The 19,857-nt window shown below is 30.0% G+C and overlaps 1 protein-coding gene, 2 non-coding genes and 1 pseudogene across 3 annotated transcripts; 2 read left to right on the top strand and 2 right to left on the bottom strand.

Annotated features, from left to right (window-relative positions):
* Positions 1-415: 415 nt before the first annotated feature.
* On the bottom strand, positions 416-540 carry LOC133037595 (small nucleolar RNA Z247; annotated as a pseudogene).
* An 11,873-nt stretch (positions 541-12,413) lies between these two features.
* Positions 12,414-15,645, top strand: LOC115714560 (upstream activation factor subunit spp27). Its single transcript, XM_030643295.2, has 6 exons — positions 12,414-12,941; positions 13,962-14,079; positions 14,180-14,354; positions 14,534-14,587; positions 14,981-15,156; positions 15,339-15,645. Exons 1-6 carry the CDS (start codon positions 12,598-12,600, stop codon positions 15,459-15,461), a joined length of 990 nt encoding a protein of 329 aa, XP_030499155.2. The 5' UTR covers positions 12,414-12,597; the 3' UTR covers positions 15,462-15,645.
* A 697-nt stretch (positions 15,646-16,342) lies between these two features.
* TRNAK-UUU (transfer RNA lysine (anticodon UUU)) lies at positions 16,343-16,415 on the top strand. Its single transcript has one exon. It is a non-coding gene; the product is annotated as a tRNA-Lys (tRNA).
* Positions 16,416-16,584: 169 nt separating this feature from the next.
* TRNAE-UUC (transfer RNA glutamic acid (anticodon UUC)) lies at positions 16,585-16,656 on the bottom strand. The gene has a single exon. It is a non-coding gene; the product is annotated as a tRNA-Glu (tRNA).
* Positions 16,657-19,857: the final 3,201 nt, after the last annotated feature.

The raw sequence follows: 19,857 nt of genomic DNA, 5'->3' as shown, positions 1-19,857 counted from the left end.
GACATGGGTGTTGGCACCAGAATCAACATACCAGGAGCTGTCCTCACCAAAGTCTTGAACTATGGTTGTGTTGTAGGCCTGAGGATCACAATCAAAGTCAAGATCAGTGAGAAAAGCACGATTAACAGGAGTACCTGGTTTGGGAGTTGTCCAATTTTTATCGAATCTATAGTGACAAACGGCAGCAGTGTGGCCAACTCTCATGCACACTTGACAGATAACTCTTGGATTTGAGTACTTCATGAACCCCCTGCCACGGCCAGTAGTTGAATTGTGATATTGAGAGCCTGAGGTAGAATTGGAAAATGGTCGAACACCTCCTGATCTGCCATTTCCAAGAGTAAGATTAGCCTGCATTTTTAGGGAAAGATCACTCATGGCAACATGATGTTCAATGCGACTTTCATGGGAGAGGAGTAGAGCTTGAACTTCTTCGATAGTCAGGACATCGCTTCTTGACGTGATTCCAGATACAACTGGATCAAATTCTGGGCCAAGACCGTTCAAGATTTGTAAAACAAGATCTTGATCATCTACGGGAGAGCCAGCAATGGCTAGTGAATCTGCAAGACTTTGAACTTTTTCGATGAACTCGGAGATGGAGAGACCGCCTTTCTGGACATGGGAGAACTGGCCTTTAAGCTGGAGACGACGGGCCTTTGTTTGGGAGGCGAATTTCTGTTCTAGTGCACGCCAAACGGAATGAGAGGTATTGTAATTTGCAACTGAGGCAAGAACAGAGTCAGACATCGAAGAACGTAGCCATGACAATAGGAGTTGATTTTTCTTTCTCCATTGATTGAATTCAGGGTTGGGAGTGTTGTTGACAAGATTTTGAGGTGGGGAGACTCCGGTGAAAAGGATCTCATCGAGATCATGGCCGATTACAGTGGGAGTAACCTGAGATTTCCAGGATAGGAAATTGGTGCGATCGAGTTTCACAGTGAGGGAGGAGGACAGAGAATGCGAGAATGGATTCCAAGATCCAGCTTGGGCCGGGTTGAGAGGCGTAAGCCCGAGCCGGGAGGAGCGTTGTTCATGCGGCGTAGCCTGAGGATCGGAAGTTGACGATGACATTGTCGAGAGTCAAGACTCCTGATACCATGTAGAGAAACAGAACAGAGAAAACAAGAACAGAGAGAACACAAATGGCAAAAAGCTGAATTGTATTGATTGGAAATGTGACTTTATATACAGAGTACAAAACAGTTAAAACAGAAAAACGATAACAACCAATTAACTACCTAAACAGAAAACTAACTGTTAACTAACAATTAGTTAATACTGTTACAACCTTGATATATTTTTATCTATTTTAGTATCAAAAATAATTTTTTAGTCAAATTTTTTCTCGTGGTCATGTAAATTATAGTTATTTAAGACATCCTGCAAAATTTTAAGAAATTCGGAAAAGTTTAACACGTCGAAAATTGCGTTCAAGTAGTGTGTTGCACGAGTGACTATTTTATTATATACGTGTGTAAAATAGACTATTTGAACATTGTTTTCTATATTGTAAATTATTTCGAATTTTTTAAAATTTTGTAGGATATCTTAAATAGCTATAACTTACATGAATATGAAAAAAAAATTAGACTAAAAAATTTTTTTAGATGCCAAAATAAGTAGATGGTGCATTAGTACACAAGGGAGGGTGCATCGTAAAATCACCCTAAAATAAAATATAAAAAATAATGTAGGAAAATTCTACAATGCGTTCCCAAAAATGTGGTACCAATATAATTTTAGAAATTTGTGAGAATGTTTTAGCTAAATTTTTTTCATGGTTGTGCATGCTGTCATTATTTAAGACAATTTATAAATTTGTGAGATTTTCAAAAAAAAATTAACATGTCGATAACAGGGTTGAAACAGTCAAATATACGTGACTCTTTTATTTTACGTGAATGTAAAATAAAATGTTTAAGTACTGCTTTTTATAAATTTTTCAAAATTTTATAAAATGTCTTAATTAATTATAACGTACGCGATTATAAAAAAAATTAAACTAAAATATTCTTCTAATATCGAAATAGATAGAGTTTATCAACAATCATTTTTAGGGGTGCATTGCATTGTAAAAAAAGCCAAATAATATATATTTTAAATAATTTTAAGTAGGGAGTCAAATTTAATTAAAAATAAATATACATTATTATTTATAAAACATATATGTAAGTTAAATGAGTGATAACAATCATTATCCTCTCTATATTTAGAGGAGGGAGTGCTAATTACAACATATATATTTTTATATTTTTTAATTTAAATCTTAAAACATATATATTAGAATAGTTTTTTAAAAATATATATATATATGCATAAATGTGATGATATTCGTTACAGTTATAATATTATATTTGTAAATTTAAAAAAATAAAATCAAATAATTTATTGTGTCGAAAATAAATTTGAAGTTTGAACACGCATAACAAACTTGAATATCAAGAACTTTTATTTATCAATACTGTAAATTATTTATAATTTTTTAAAAATTTACAACAATTATCGATGTTGTAATTATATTAAACATATATTTTATAATAAACACTAATTAAAAAAATCAGCATATATTTTCAAACATAAAAATTAAGAAAGAGTTGTAATATAAGGTTATATAATTAACACTTCTCTTCTAATAAAATTTATCTAATGTAAATTAAATGACTTTATTTTATCTCATTTTTACACTATTCCTATCACACACGAATACTTGTACTTGTGCGTTGGGTTGCTTTTCTTTTTAGATTTCAAAATTAAGCTTTTTATGACTTAATAAGTTTGGTCCAAATTAATAATAAGGGAATGTAGAGATGAAATTGAAGTGGTGATATTGATATATAAATATATAATAATATTATCTTAGTACATAAGCAACCTAGAAAAATTGGGTTGAAAGTAGCTTAGTTTTAAGATTGAACGTTAGAAGTTGAGATGCTTATCTTCCACGTTAATTAATTTAAAAGTCTTTTATTCATAGTATCATTTGGCTTTGAGTTGGATCTATTCGTGTGTGAATAGATAAAATTATTTATGTGTATGGTATAAAGTTAAAATCTAAATCTTACGTAGGCATAATTGGAATTTTGTCATTGTAGGCGATAATTGCAATGAAGGGACATTATATTGGATTGGATTTGTATAGACAAAATGTGCAATAGGATATCAAGCATGTTGTAAATTAATATAATTCCACTTAAGTTAACTAAAAGTAAGATAATAAAACTAAAAAGAGTTTAAAAATGATGTAACCCATTCATGCATGTGGCTTTGTCCTTTACATTAAGGGCTCTCTATATGGATTGTCTCGCCCAAATATTGAATGAAATAGAACCTAGGGTTAATTGGAATGACTTACAAATGTGTCTAAAATAGTGAGCTCACTCATTTCAAACCCACATTTTTAATTGATGGTTTTAAATTAAGCCTTGTATAACAGAATTTTTGGTTTATGAAAAACTAATGGGTATGACTTTTTATTTATATTAAAAATAAAATGATTTATTATTAAAAATAAAATAATTTATGAGAAATTCATGGGTCACTTTTTATTTATATATAATAAAATAAATCCCATTACATCAAAAAAGGTTTTTGCTGTTGTACATCTACGATTAGGTTTTCTAAATATACTTATGTTATATAGTTGAATTTTATTCTAAATAAGAATTTACTACTATTTATATATTATATATATTGTTAAAGAATTATTATTATTTTTTTTTTACCTCGATCAGGTTATAATTGTTTGGCTCCACATTTATTCTATATAAAATATGGCTTTATAACAGAATTTTTGATTTATGAAAAATTATTGGGTGATTTTTTTTTATTTTTATTTAAATCACTATTATGCTTTTAAATTTCAATAATTATCACTACATTGAATATTATTAATTTTAAAATTATAATATAAAAAAAAATAAAAACTAAAATAAAATTAACATACGTGACTTGGTACGTAACATCTATCTAGTATATATATATAACTAAGATAAGAATGGTCATCTTTTATTTTTATGCCTCTCTAAAATATTGTGTGATATAAAATGCAGATATTTATTTGTCTTTAATTTTATATTATATATTATTATATTATTTTATAATATAATATTTGATTGATTAAATAATATATATTTAAATTAAAATAATTAGATCTAAAATATATATGAATCTCGAACTCATATTAAATTATCAAGATTACTCTATGAATCAATAAGATGGAAGATATACCTGATTCTATGATGTCAGATACGAGATGAGATTGTAGGTACATGATCTTCCACAGACTAATCTTCTCTTTATGGATTCTCACTCAATTGATGGAAATGGAGAAGAAGAGTGGTTAAGATTAGCCTTGGGGACCAAACTCTAATGTTCTTTATATAGCAAACTAATTAGAGTCCTATAAACTCTAATTAGGTTTACTATTAGGTATTACACATTACGAAGCTCATACTAAATAAGGTTCATTTAATTAGATCACTTATTTAGCCTAATTTAGAATATTAACTCAAATAAATTTTTAATTTGTAAGCCCATTATTAAAAATAATCTAATAATCTCCCACTTGGGCTACAAATTAATTCAAATAACAATTACATTTGATAATCTTATGTGTGCACAAACTTGCTAATTATTCTCAAAACATCTCCATTAAATAATCTGGTCCATCTCCTATACCAATATGAGACCAAAGCGACATTCGTTACATTTTTTTGTACCTGGACCCATCAATTATCACTATATCAAATATATTTAATGGCATAGATCAAGTATGGATGTGTAACTAAAAATTACATGTAATGTGATCTTAGTCATGTTGTTATAATACCCATATTTTAAGTAATTAATATGGTTATGACACATGAAAAAGTTGAAAAATAAACCAAATCTTGTTATAATGTAGTGAATAAATTCAATAAACTCATCTTAGAAAATATAAATTGCTAGAAATATTCAAACTCACCCTTTCAAAGATAAGGGTGAGTCGTGAATAATAACTACCGCTTTGTGAGGCCAACAAGACGAACAATCAATGCAAAAGATTCATCTCAAGATACACAGTATATACTAAAGAACAACAACCTATTGGAAAAGGTAGATAATAAATTCTTTAAGAGCTTACATACTTGTGAGTATGTTGAAAGACTAAGGAAAGCACCTAGTATAGTTCGTCTCGTTGCCACATTATGATAATGCCTCACATTTGCCTCTTCGACATAACATAGGGACGTGAGAAGTATTTGTTGAGATTTATACCCTACAAGCAAGTAATTAATAGATAACATATTAGAGATATGAAATGCAATTATAAGATAAATAATATATTAATCATAAGAGTATAATTATTAAATATCTAAAATTTTCTTATTCATATAGAGAAGATATAATCTTATAATGATGACAAAAAAGTTAAGATTATATGATATAATAAAATAAGTCGACAGTTTATTAAAGTATGAGAATCTTTAATATGGAATTGCTAAGTACGGTTTACTATACACTATACTTTTAGTGTGTGTAATTTTGATTCAGATCACATATGTGGATAGACATGTAGTAAAAGTATTGTGCATAATTTGATCATGTATGACTGGACCGATGTAATAAACATTTTTTCATTAGTATGTCGTTTATCATAAAAGAGTTATTCATATCACAATAATGATCATTAGACTGTTAATAAAGTAAATTTCAAGTAATTTAACGTTATTAAAATTAGATTAATTATTAGATCGTCCTACTAAAAAATTATATATGTGACTCATTTTATAAGTAAATAAATTATATTAATAAATGAAATGAAATCATATTTTTTTTTTTTGACAAAGTGATTAAAATCACTCATGAATTTACGACGCCCACGTCCGCCACCGGCGCTGGAACCTCCTCGAACCAGGATAGCTCATCGTCTAACCGCAGAGCATGCTTTGCCAACCATTGGCCGCTAAAATCTTAGAGCGAGCCCCATGGGACAAAACTGCCCCCGGAAATTTAGACAATAAAGCTATAACATCTTCCAACAACGCTCCCAACTCAATAAAATACTGAAATTCCACCTGAAAAAATATCAAAAAACAGAATAAAACTTTAATTAGAAAACTATTCAAACTGAATAGAATCAACTAACCACCAAGACTAAGCAACTAGATCTCCCTATAAAATACTAGAACTAGCCAAAGGGAGTACCCTTTGGCTAGTAACAACTAAATTATAGCATTCTACTTCATAAACTTCATAGGATCCCTATTCCTTACTTTTACCCTTTTAAAAACAAACATAAATAAAATTTTCCTTTTAATATCCATTATTCCTTAAATATTCAAAATATTATATAAGGTCAAAAGTAATTTGTTAAGTATTTTTAATTAATTTTTAAATTAATCACAAATAACGATCCAATATAACTAAAACTAATGTAACATGGTTAATATTTGACATATTTGAAACATCTTCCATAGCTAGAAATCAAACACAGTTTCCCTCAAATTTATCATCGGTAAAATTCTACAAAAGTCAAAGAGAAATTTTATTTTTATTGTCCTAATATTTTTTTTTTTTTCATTTTCAAAATTACATTTCCGCACTTTACTATATTCTTCTTTTATCATTATGTTTCTTAAAAATAGGTTACCATTCTTCATTTCTTCGTGTCAACTCTCAAGTCCAAAACTCCCATTAAAAAAAACTCTAAAGTCCAAAACCAAACCACTTAACTAATATAATTGCTACTACTTAAAACCTTCACCCAATCGCCCCCACACGCCACACCCGATTTTATTAAGATAATTAAAAGTTTTAAAAGATTTTAATTAATTTAATTATTTTTGTGGCAATTTGATATGTAATTTCAATCACACACAAAAAAAAAAAATAAAAAACAAAAATAAAACGAAAACGAAAACTATCCCACCGAACAAAATACTGGTATATAATATAGTTTTCTTTACCCAAGTTATATTTTCTTTTTTGAATAACCAGATCAGAATAAGAATAAATTTGTGTGAAAGATTATACCAACTTTATCAAAAACTATTATATAAATACCGCATAAAGTAAAAGCCATGTAAAATTCGACTGACCAGTTTGCTTCCAATGGAAACAAAGAGAATTATATTGAATTTGATACCAATTTGAAACTATTTTTCATGCGCACTTGCTGTTTTTTAATTTTATGCTTTTTAATCAATTTTTATAAGGTAATTCTATTATACATTATCAGTGTTTTGGTTAATATCTTATCTATTTTGAAAGCTTTTTAGTTCATTTGTTTTTTGGAATTATTACATAGAAAATATAAATTGATACTTTATTTATAAAAATACATCCATTAGGTAAATACAGCATTTATACCTTTTATATGATTTTAATTACCAAAATACCACTTACACTATCACTTACACAATCAGACGATGGTTGCAGGGTGGTTGCTGCGTGATTGCGCGGTGGTTGCATTAGACGAAGATTTCAATCAGACGAAAGTTTCTGAGTGGTTGGCAGAAGGTTGCATCAGATAAAAGTTTCAATTAGAAGAAATAACTGTTAGCAAAATGTTTATACTACTGTAATGCAACTGCAATGCGACTCTTGTGAAACATTAAAAATCAGAATAATATTTCCACATACGTAACTCTATCTACATGTCTCCTTATGATTTAATATGAACAAATTTACCATCAGAAATTTGGAAAATAACAAAGATACACCAGGATAAACATTTTACTATAGTATTGATGTAATTTTTTTTGGATTATACTTGAGTTGGATTGTTTAGGAACTCCAGTTTAACTTTTTGAGATCTGCCTTTCATGGATCTAAAAATTGAAGTCAGGACATTAGTTTTATGCAAATAAAACTGGATTTCCAGTTGAATTTTAGTTTCGTAGTAGTTTTTCTACACTTTTTTTTTTATGAATTCGAAACAACCCCTGTTTTGATTGATTCTGATCGTCTTCTCAAGTGAAGTCGCCGAAATTAATGGTGGTTCTTTTTCTGGTTGAATTTTTGTTTTGGTTGCGTTGGGTTGCTGCGTAGTTGCGCGATAGCTGTCCAGGAAACATGGATCCTGGGTTGAAGGTGTGTGTAAGTGGTATTTGTGTAATTTTTTTTATTTGGGCTGTATATTTGTTTATTTGGCCAGCTAGAAGTATTTTTGTAATATTGTTAATTTTTTTTTGGTTAAAACTGAAAAAAGCTATTTTTTTTTATATATATATTTGTATATGTTATACTTATTTAGGACCACCGACAAATTTTAAAAAAAATCGAGTAATTTACAATGTCGAAAATAAGGTTTAAATATTATATTGTGTCCACAATTTTTTTTTCTTATACACATAGTAATTAACTGTTTAAACCTTGTTTTCGATACTATAAATTATTTAGATTTTTCTGAAATTTTATAAGTTCGCCGATTAAGGCTCACCAATAAATGGTTCGCTGATTCCTGACACTATTTCTCCTACGCAACACTGTGGAACAACAACATTTGTTGTGTTCTATGGAGGTTGTTCCCTGTTGATCTGCTTTCCTACACGAAATCCTGTGGGTTGTTCCAGCCTTGGAGGAATGGTAGGATCAACAATATTCACATGATTGGTTGGATTGATGGTGTTATCCAAATCGGTAGGTCCCTTTGTGGTGGGAGGAACACTAGCATTGGGATTTAATGCTAGGGGATCTTGAGGAGGATCCAAGGGGGGATTTCTTCTCTATAGAACTATGGTGATTGATCAGAAAAATGCTCTCAATGAAAACACCAACTGTTGACTTAGAATTTGGTCAACCAGCAACGGAGTCGTATTTATGATAGACAATCACCATGTGTAAATAAGAACAATAAATAATAAAAGAGACACAAATATTTATAAAGGTTCAATCCCCTTGTGTAGCGGATAATGACCTACTCCCTTTTTAATTGTATTGATCTATAGATAATACAACTCAGATCACAAGTGTTGTGAGTTTTAGAGTGGCTCTCTTTGAATTACAATAGTGAGAACAATGTATTGCAAACCAAGAATTGATGAGTTCTTCTCAAAGACTTAAGAGAAGATGACTTAGTGTCTGGGTGGCATGGATGAGATATGAGACTTGAGAGAGGGAGAGAGAGGTGCACTTGTATGAGGCTTAAGACAGCCTTTGTAGCATATGGAAAGACTTAGAATGACTTAGCCCCTTAGATTTAGCCTAGTACTCTTTATATAGGAGAGAGCTTACAACAGATCTAGTTCAAAGTAAGTTGATATCCTTTAAAATGAGGAGATATCACCTATTTGTTACATATTAAATATATAAGAAAATAACCTATTAATTATTCCTAAAGAATAGGTAGTTGAACCCCTATTTTCGTGAGTTGTTGAAGTCAATTCGTAGCTGAGAGTGTCTGTCCAGGTTGAAAGCCACAGAGACACCAAAAGTGTCTGCCAGAAGAGGAGTTGGCCAACCCACCCTTATTCTGCAGAGCCTGGCCGACCTATGTACTCTTATGGCCAACCAGGTATTGCTCCTACAATTCTGGGATGTGCCTGCTAGCTTTGGTAAGTGTTGACCATCCTTAATATGTGTTGGCCAGCCTTAGCATGTGCTGGCCAGCCTTGGTAGCTTCTTTGTACAGCTTTCCTTGCAAAGGTCAGACTTTCTTGGTCGAACAGGCCCTTTGGGTCTAATAGTCACTCTTTGGCCGGCCAGTTTGTGCTCAAACCCTGGTCGGCCATACAAGCTTCTCCTCACCGATCTATGTACTCCCCTTTGCTGGCCAAACATGGTTGTACAACTTCTTGACGGCTTGCTTAACTCATTTTGCTTGTTGCTTGACATTTTTGCCATGCCCTTGTAAGGAGACATTGTTTTGTTATTGACAATGTTGTATTCTACTTGTCCTTAGTCTTGACTTATGTGGACATGCCACGTCAGGTGTATAAAATTTTGGATAACAAAAGGGCTGGACATTTATACTCAAAACCCACCCCTCTGCTCAACTCGACTGATCCGAACCCAAAAACCCCCCAAAAAAAAAAGGTTTTGTCAATGTTGGCAAGCAGGTCAAGCTCAACTCGGGTTCTTTTCAGGCCGGGTTTGCCATGCACGCCTCCAACCGACCACATCAGGTTTGTTGTTTTTTCTTTTATTTTTTTAACTTTTTTCTAGATCTCTCTCTCATTGTTTCGTCCCTCCGCCCGTAGTGAAAGCACATTCGTTAGCCTCCTCCTGAAGAGAGACTCAGAGACATGGTCATAGTAGGGGAAAAGAAAGGGAACGAGAATGACGATAAGGGTTTTATTATTATTATTATTATTATTTAAAAAAATGATATTATTTAATAAAACATAAAGCTTAATTTGGTAGCCCAGTCCAAATGCAAAGTTGGTGCCTTACCCGCGCACACTTGACTCACCTGAAAAACTCGGTCCCCAAAATGAGTGGTTCGATACACAATTTTGCAAAACCTAAAACTTGAAACTTAGACCCAAAAAATTCACCCAATATGCAACCTTATATCTTTATGCTTCGAGTTGAAATTATAATTTATGCAATGTTGAGAATACTAAATATATATTTTAACTCTTTGACTATTTGAGATTTTACCTTTTTCATAACTAATTTGTTCTCATTTAAAAAAAAATAAAAAATAAAAAACTTTGATATTTGCAATAATTTTATAATGACGAAGAATTTATTAAAACTATATTTGAAAGTTGACCTTGATGATATAACATATCAACTTCTCATTAATTTTGTTTATATATATAAAAAAATAGATTCAACAAATTAATAATATTAAGCATTGAGAGATATACTTTCTTTTTTGTCCACATTTTTCTTCCCCAAATAAACATGCGAGAATATTATTTTAAAGATTCGTTTGTTACGCCGTATAAAGAGTATATTGTATTAAATAATAAATAACACTATATTTAGATAAAACAATATATTATATTAATTATTACGACCAAAATTTTTCCTAACATGTAAGTTGTATTATTTTATACATAACAAATGGTATGTATTAACTTGTATTATAATGTTTACAAAAAATTCGGAGTCAACCCCAATCTTCGACCCAAACTCAAGACCCAATCTCGAACCTAAACCTAGACCCAGACCCGGACTCGGACCCAGACTCAGATCCGGGACAAAGACCCCGACGCTGATTTGGACCTGGATCCAGGACCCAGACTCGAACTCGGACCTAGACCGGGACTCAAACCCAGTCTTGGACTAGTCCCAGACCCGAGACCCGCACCCCAATCCCAAACCCAATCCTGGACCTGGACCCAGACTCGGACCTAGACCTGAACCTGAACTTGAACCCGAACTCGGGACCCAAACCCAAATTCGGGACTTGACCCATAGTCGGTGTTAGGATCGAGTGTATTGAAATATATTATAACTTTATATAATCTATTAATATAAGTCAATACTAAACATAGTATTAATACAATACAACACAATACGACGTATCAAACGAGCCCTCAATCATGTATTTTGCAAAAGTTATTAATTTTAAACCTTCTATTTTGTAAAATGATAAATTGGACCCTGTATTTTCTATGGTACAAAATAGTACTCTGAGTTCAATTTTTTAATATAACCAACTTGAAGATAATTTTTAACACGAACAGATGTAGAAAATGTACTTAATTTTATCATAATAACTATAGATCGAGTTATTATTAACTTTTATTGTGATAAAAATCAGCACAAAATATTATTTTGTATTATTTTAAAAAATACATAATCTAATTTATCAATTAATAAAATAAAAAAGTTTTTTTTATTTTTACACTTCATAACAGTTTTTTTTACACGTTTAACAAATTCCACACAGAAAACTCTAGGTCAAATTAATATGTTTTACTAGGAGTATTCATTGGATCACATCCAATGTTTTTAGACATATTCAGATCCGATCCAATTATATATTAGATGTTTGATTTTATAATCCAATCTGAGCCAATTAATTTCAATCATCTAATCGATCCAATATCCAATATCCATTGGGATGTTGGATTGAATCAGTTCTATCCATTGAATGTATTTCATATATATATATATATTTATTAGTTTAATTTGGGTTTACTCAATACATTACATTACACTAGTATTTTTTGGATCACATCGAATTCATATAATATTTTAAGTTTAGTATGTATTGGATTGGACTCGATCTATCCAATCTAAGAAAAAACGAGTAAAATTTTAATATTAATTTTTATATATATATATTAAAATTTTTTGTGCAACAATATAAAATATAATTAGTGATCGTAAATAGATATCTAATATTTGACTGTCTATTATTATTAGATTGATCAATTCTTAATATTGGATTGGATCCATTAATTTATACCCCTAATTTATGAAACAAAACAAAATTGTAGTTAGCTTATAAGAAAAAGTTTTGAGGTAGAGAAGCATAAATAATAAGTGAAAGTGGCAACGTACCTTTCTCTTTCTGACTAACTAAAAACGAGAAACGGGTGAAGAGAGAGAATTCTTTTTTCCTTTTATATATTTTATCCATTTTTGTTCTCTTTTCCTTTTAACTTCCCTCCTAATCCTAACCTCTCTCTCTTCGACCACGCCGGAGAAATGGTTTCGGAATCGGAGCTCATCGACCGGCTCCAAGACTTTCTCCGAAATTCCGACCTCAACACGACGACCACGGCTATCGTTCGCCGGAAGCTACAGGAGGATTTCGGAGTTGACTTATCTGATAAGAAGGCTTTCATTAGAGAGCAGGTCGACTTGTTCCTTCAAAGCGAGCTCGCGAAACCGCAACAAGGAGAGGAAATTGAAGTCGGACACCTGGACGATGATCATTCGGCAGAGATCAAGTCGGAAGAAGGCGACGGATTTGAATCGACGACGGAGGAGCCGGAAGACGATGAGGATGAACCAGTTGAAGAATCCAAACACAGAAAGGTTAAAAGACGGTCAGTTTCCGTAATTACTTATTACTTAGTTGATCTAATTATGAACTTTCGCGTTTAAATTTGGGGATTCGGATAGACATTATGGAGTTTGTAGTTAATTTTCCTGTTTAATTTGTTTAGATTGGTAGAAAATTGTATATAATTGAAGAAGACAGTAAATATTTGATTAAAGAACGTTCGGCTTTCTAATCTTTGTTCTTCAATTAAATATATTGTTTATGATCTTCTTCAATGTACTATTTTCTAACATAAATTTATTTGCTTTGTTGTTTAATCCAATTGTGGAAACCTTTTGAATTAGTCCAAAATGTCATTTTAATTTGCCTTATATGACTGAGTAGTATATATAGTTGTGAGGATGGTGATCAAGATTCCAATAACATGCACTGAGAAGAAATCTGTTTCAATCTGAACAGGTCCTCATAATCCAGTGTCTATCACTGCTCTGTGGAACGCCATCGACACCAGATTATTCTTATCTTAAAAGAACTCATTTTTTTTTTCTTAAAAAAATATATATTCTAGTTGAGTATAAGTTGTTAGCTTAGGTGATATATTTACCTAATTTCTTTCTTAAAATGAACATTTTTTTTGTTAACCTGTAAATTCTGCCAGTAGCAGCATCCCTTAAATTTTTATTTTTCATTTTATACAGAACGAAGCCTATACTTCTTTCTGGTTTTGTTTAGTTATTTAATCTTAAATTTCATTTAGGGAAGAAAGAAAAAAATTCTGGTTTTGTTTAGTTATTAAATCTTAAATTTGATTTAGGGAAGAAAGAAAAAAATCAGTGGTATGTATCTATGTTATTAATATATTTGACTGGATTTTCCTAAATTTATGTGAACTTCTATTTTGAAAATGACCAACTTTCTAATTCTAATGATGTATTTTTCTTTTTGTTTTGGGGAAGTAGAAAAAATAGTTTCAAGTGATCTTAAAATTTAGTTCTATGTAAAGGTGTAAAGAATCTTTGATGGTAATCAACTTTAACTACTTGCTTTGTCTTAAAACTCATAGGTCAAAGAAGCTTCCCGATGATAAAAAGAAAAGAGGGGGTGGTGGTTTTAGCAAAATATGTGCCCTCTCTCCACAACTTCAGAAATTTATGGGCGTCTCTGAAATGGCCAGGACTGAGGTATATCTATGAATTTATAGAGATGTTACATTCAAAGTTTGATTTCTTAGTTTAGTAATTAAGGTGTCACTATTTTACATGTTCATTATTTTGTCTGTAGGTTGTGAAGCAAATGTGGACATATATTAGAGAGAGAAATTTGCAAGACCCAAATGATAGGAGAAATATAATTTGTGATGAACCCCTGACTGATCTTTTCGGAGTTAATTCCATCAATATGTTCCAAATGAATAAAGCATTGTCAAAGCATATATGGTCTTTGGATTCAGACAATGGTATGCCACAACACTCTGCTTGCTTTTCTGATATTGAAGCATTAACTGCTCTGTTTCTGTACACATTGTATAGAAGTACTAGCAACTTTTTAGCATTCGTTCAGTCCCTTATATTGTTAAGACACGTTGTGTTAAATCTTTTAACTTTTTTTTTTTTGTGGCTTTTTTCTCTTGTGTAGTGAATCCAAACCAATCAGGAGAGTCGGAAAAGAAGCGAAAGCAAGAGAAAGAAGGTTAGACTACAAGGCTTTTCTTTCAAGTGATTTAAATTAAACTTTTGGAACAAACCTGAGATGTTTTAATTCTACACATCTATCCTGATCCTTTTGGGATGAATCTCTTACCTCACCCCATTGATAGGATTTCTTTTTGTTTGGTTAAATTAGTTATTTCATTGGCAATCTTTCTTAACATCATGTCTACTTGAACCCCGAAATTTGTGCACTCTTTAGAAAGAAAATAATTACAATTAACTTGTTTATTATACTCACTGCTTGACATAAATAGGACTATAGAAGTGTTGATCAATTAGCATATGCTAGTTTTTACTTTTATTTAGCATAAGCTACTCTTTTATATTTTTGTCTACATTATTTTGTTAATCCAGTCTTTAACTTCATTTTCAGAGTCGGATGAAACAAAACCTAAGGAAAAAAGACAGAAGGGTGGAACCTCAGGTTTTAATGCTCCACTTCAACTTTCAGATGCTCTGGTAAATTTTCTTGGTACAGGAGAAAGTGTTTTATCACGTGCTGAAGTAATAAAGAGAATGTGGGGTTACATTAAACAAAACAATCTTCAGGTATGGATCGAATTAATCATATGATTAAAGCTCATAACTAGAAACTACTAGCCCCTTTTGATTGCATGTAAGGAAGTTTCTATTAAGACCTAATGCATTTTTGGACTCCATACCTTTACTTTATGCGTTCTAATTTTACCTGTAAAAGTCACCTCAAACTATATTTTTGCTTGCTCATGAAGGATCCATCTGACAAGAGGAGAATTATAAGTGATCAAAAGCTGAAAGAACTCTTTGATGTTGACTCTTTTGTCGGCTTTACCGTTGCAAAACTACTAGCTGCTCATTTAACGAAAACTGACTAACGAATCACTCCCTCCCCACCTTGTTCAAATCCAAGAGAAGAGGAGGTAGTTTTGGTTTCGGTTTCGAGTTTAATTTAATTTTGTCTCAATTGTTTATAAATTTTCTACACTGTCCATAAACATTGGCTTATAGGAACTCTGTAAAACGATAGAATTTAACTTAATTCAAGTGTCTTTCATTACATTTTTACATCAAAATTCAACAGCTAAACTCCAGAAGAATAATTAGTGTCTATTTTGGATGTTATGTCAACATAACCCAAGTTTGAATCTGGCCATGAAATGAAAGTTAACTAACGAGTAACGACCAAGTTTTAGGTATAGTAGATCCACCATCCTGCCACGTGTCATTTAAGGAAAACCCCCCTTTGCTGCAAATACAATCTACTTAAATTCTAACGTAATTAAATTGAAACTCTTGAGATTCTGGAAGGAATAATTATGCAATACGTTGTCTTCATTACCAATGTATAGTTCTTCTCGTAATATTTTATATAACCAGAATAGACTTTATTACTGTATGAATAATTGAATATAGAAAATGTAAATTACAAGATATGCTAACTGCTAAGTCAATTTATACTCTCTATGCGTCCAATAGGAAAAGGAAATGTTTTTGAAACAAATATAATTTAATAAGACCACCCACTACAGCATTAGCTTCTACTTGATGAGTTGATTCTTCAATAGTTGAATTTGGTTTTATTTCACACACAAAGGTTTACCATTTAAACAAATCTGCTATATTAACCTAAATTATGATTTAATGGACTTTCAAAGGTGTTTAGCGTGAAAGAGAAGAGATGATATTGATGAAAATATTAAAATAAATAACATTTACAATGATTAATAATATATGTTTTAAGTGATACAGTCACCAAGCCGTCTTAGCTCAGCCGGTAGAGCGCGTGGCTTTTAACCACGTGGTCGTGGGTTCGATTCCCACAGACGGCGTCGATTTCATTTTAATTTTTTGATTTGATACGAGGTCGAGAGCAGCTATTTAATTTGATGGGACAATGCAGCCTATCTTTCTTCCGAGTCCATCACGTGTCGAACTCTGATTGATTGTATGGTATACTATTTACGCAATAATAATTATAATTTTGAAAAAGGACAAAAGTTCCGTTGCCGGGAATCGAACCCGGGTCTCCTGGGTGAAAGCCAGATATCCTAACCGCTGGACGACAACGGATGTTATTGATAATTTGGTAGTTAAAGTTAATATAAAATAATCTTTGATTTGAAGGAATCTAATCTAAGATAGTTTATTAATTATGTATACGTTAATTACATCTAATATTAATCTAATATATGTACACATAAAATAACTAGAAGAAAGTTACGTGCAAGGCACGTATACTTAATTTTATGTTAGTTGCTCTATAATTTAATTGAGAAAGATTCAATAAAAAATCATATAATTTAAAATGGTTTAAAAATTAATTTTAATTAGTGTGTGGGGTTATTTGAAAATCAATAGTGAAAAGTCAAATTTAAAATTTGCAGAAAGAGAAGAGGAGAATGGAGATTAGCTTGAAATATATTTAAAAAATAACAATGCTACACACTTACTACGGACACTTAACTCGAGCCGGTAATAATAAAATTATAAAGAATAGGGGTAGCAGGCATATAACTGAACATATGAAAGAAAGAATATAAAAAACAAGAAATATGATAGCTTCCAAATAATATTATAACAAAGCAATGCTCTCCAAATTTATCTTAATATCATTCTTCTCTTGAAGCCTCTCATCAATCTCATAGCACTTCATGATAGATTCAACAAAATATATGTGTTTATGTATATTTGGATTCAACAAAATATATGTGTTTATGTATATTTGTTTTGAACAAATCAGTAAACATATATTTTCAACAAATTAACCCGATAAACTCAAGATCCACATATATATATAGCTAAGTATTCAAATACAATTGTAAAATCTAAACTTAAAACAAAATCAAATGGACAATTCATGCTCAACTAAAGCTATATATATACTGTTATGATTACATCAATCCAAATATTCTTACTTGCTATAACCGAATTATAAAAATTAAAAAGTATAATTTGAGATATATAGACTAAAATCATCCAAATAAACAAATAAATTAGTTACACATAGAATTATAAATGATACTTTTTTTAAAGTGTGTTTGGAGCTTATGTGAAATTTTTTGGATCTCTTCACTACTATTTTTTATCTCTATTTTTTTGTATAAATATATATGTATATAGAAAATTTATATTAAAAAAATAAAAAATATACGTACATATATTTTATTGGTGTTATTTAAATTCAAAATAGTATAGTAATAGAGAAAATTTAGAAATTAGATTTTTATTATGAATTTTTATTTATTTAAAATAATTAACTTTAATAAAAAAAAATTAGAAAAAATGAGAGATATACATACAAGATTAGGTATGTATATTTTGTTGGTTTTAATTAAATTCAAAATAGGATAGTAAATTTATGGTTTAAATAATATCACATGAGAACAATATATAATATTGTATATATATAAATAATATTAGTTCAAATATTAAATCACTACAAGAATTTTGATAATTAGGGGCGGACCTATTACCGGCGGGGAAGGTCCGCCCCTAATAATAAGGTTATTACCGGCGGATTTAGGGGGTCCGCCGGTATTAGTATTTATTTTTTTAAAAAAATTAAAAATATAATTAAAAAATAGTAATACCGGCGGGGTACCAGTATTAGCGGCGGACAACCCCCGCCGGTATTTACGAGGCACAGTTAATGCGGGAAAAGACCCGCTCATTAATTCAAATTACAATTAGCGGCGGATCAATACCGGCGGGGATCCGCCGCTAATTGTAATAAAATAATATTTTTCCTATTAATACCGGCGGGGCCCAGTATTAGCGGCGGACCCCCGCCGGTATTGTTCGCCTATATAAACACACCCACACCCGGTTCCCCCATTTCTTCCCTTTCAATTTTTTTCCCCAATTTCATTTTTCTCTCATTTTCTCTCTGAAAACCGAAGCAAACACTCTCCAACCCGCCTCCCCTAATTTTTTCTCTTTGTTTCTGCCTCCGGCTTCGTCTCCGCCAGTGTCGTCTCCGTGTCCGCCTTCGCCTCCGTCTCCGTTTGAAGTGGTTTAGGTATTTATATTTACCAATATATGTTTTACAGTTTATTTTTTTTAGTTTTGTTTTTTAATGTAAATTTTTATGTTATAATTTCAGAAATTGTAGAAGAGGTTTCAAATTTTTTGCTTGGAGAAGAGATCCGAAAGTTTCATTTGTGTAAAGTATGTCTTTTATTTCTGTAAAATTTGTAGTTAGTATTATAAATCTGAAATGTATTGTATATATAAATATTTTAATTAATATGTGTAAAATATTGTTAGTATATAAATTAAAAATGTATTAATTTGTTAAATCTGTAATTTTTTCTGAAAAAAAAAATCTGTAATGTGTTGTATATATATATAAATATATACAGTATATAGTATATAGTGTATTCTATATATTATATATTATACAGTAGATAAATAGTATATAGTATATATATCTTTATACATTTTTATATATAGTATATATAATATTTGTCTTAGTAAATATGTGTAATATATAGATTATTGTTTGAGTTCAATTGTTTATGTGTAATATATAGATTATTGTTTGAGTTTAATTGTTTATGTATTTTGATTTTAGTTATAATTATTTGTTTGGTTATAATAATTTCAGTTTTGTATTTAGTAAAATTTTACTAATTAAAAAATTGATAAATTGAGTTTAAATGTTTTAATTATAAATAAAAAACTTATATGAATATTTGTGTAATTATTCTTAATTAACAAGTAAAATTTTATAGGTTTTTAATAAATTTATATAATTTTAGAATTAATACAATTTATGAAAATAATAATTATTGAAAATATAAAATTTTGCCTTTTAATATTTTAATAATTTAGTGTTATTTTGTAATTATTTTTAAATATGTGATTATTTATAAAAAAGAAATTAATTTTTTAAAGAAAGTTATGTAAATAATAAATTAATATTATTGATAAAAATAATTAGTATTTATATAATAAAATAATTAACAAACATTAGAATAATTAGAAAAAACTTTTTTATTAAAAAAAAATATTTTTTTAACAAACTTAAATTTAATTATTTATATTAAGTTAATTATATTTTTTTAATTTTTTAAATAATATGATAATTAAATTTATTTGTAAATATATTTATGTAATTATTAAATTGATATATTTATTTATAAGTAAATTAAATATTTATATAAGTAATTATTTAAAAAAAAATTAGAGAAATAAAATGAGTTTATTTAATAGTATTGAATATTAATTTTAATAAATAAAATATAATTAAAAAATTCGTAAATGAATATC

Source organism: Cannabis sativa, chromosome 4 (assembly GCF_029168945.1).
Source record: "Cannabis sativa cultivar Pink pepper isolate KNU-18-1 chromosome 4, ASM2916894v1, whole genome shotgun sequence".
NCBI classification, from domain to species: Eukaryota; Viridiplantae; Streptophyta; class Magnoliopsida; order Rosales; family Cannabaceae; genus Cannabis; species Cannabis sativa.
Note: the sequence above shows the minus strand (reverse complement) of the source record. Positions and strands in the feature narration are given on the sequence as shown.

Bases quoted from the DNA above. Each gene is read 5' to 3' on its own strand.
- LOC115714560 (XM_030643295.2), top strand. From the start codon at position 12,598: ATGGTTTCGGAATCGGAGCTCATCGACCGGCTCCAAGACTTTCTCCGA. The intron at 12,942-13,961 runs GTCAGTTTCCGT...TAAAACTCATAG, and splicing joins CACAGAAAGGTTAAAAGACG to GTCAAAGAAGCTTCCCGATG. The intron at 14,080-14,179 runs GTATATCTATGA...TTTTGTCTGTAG, and splicing joins CTGAAATGGCCAGGACTGAG to GTTGTGAAGCAAATGTGGAC.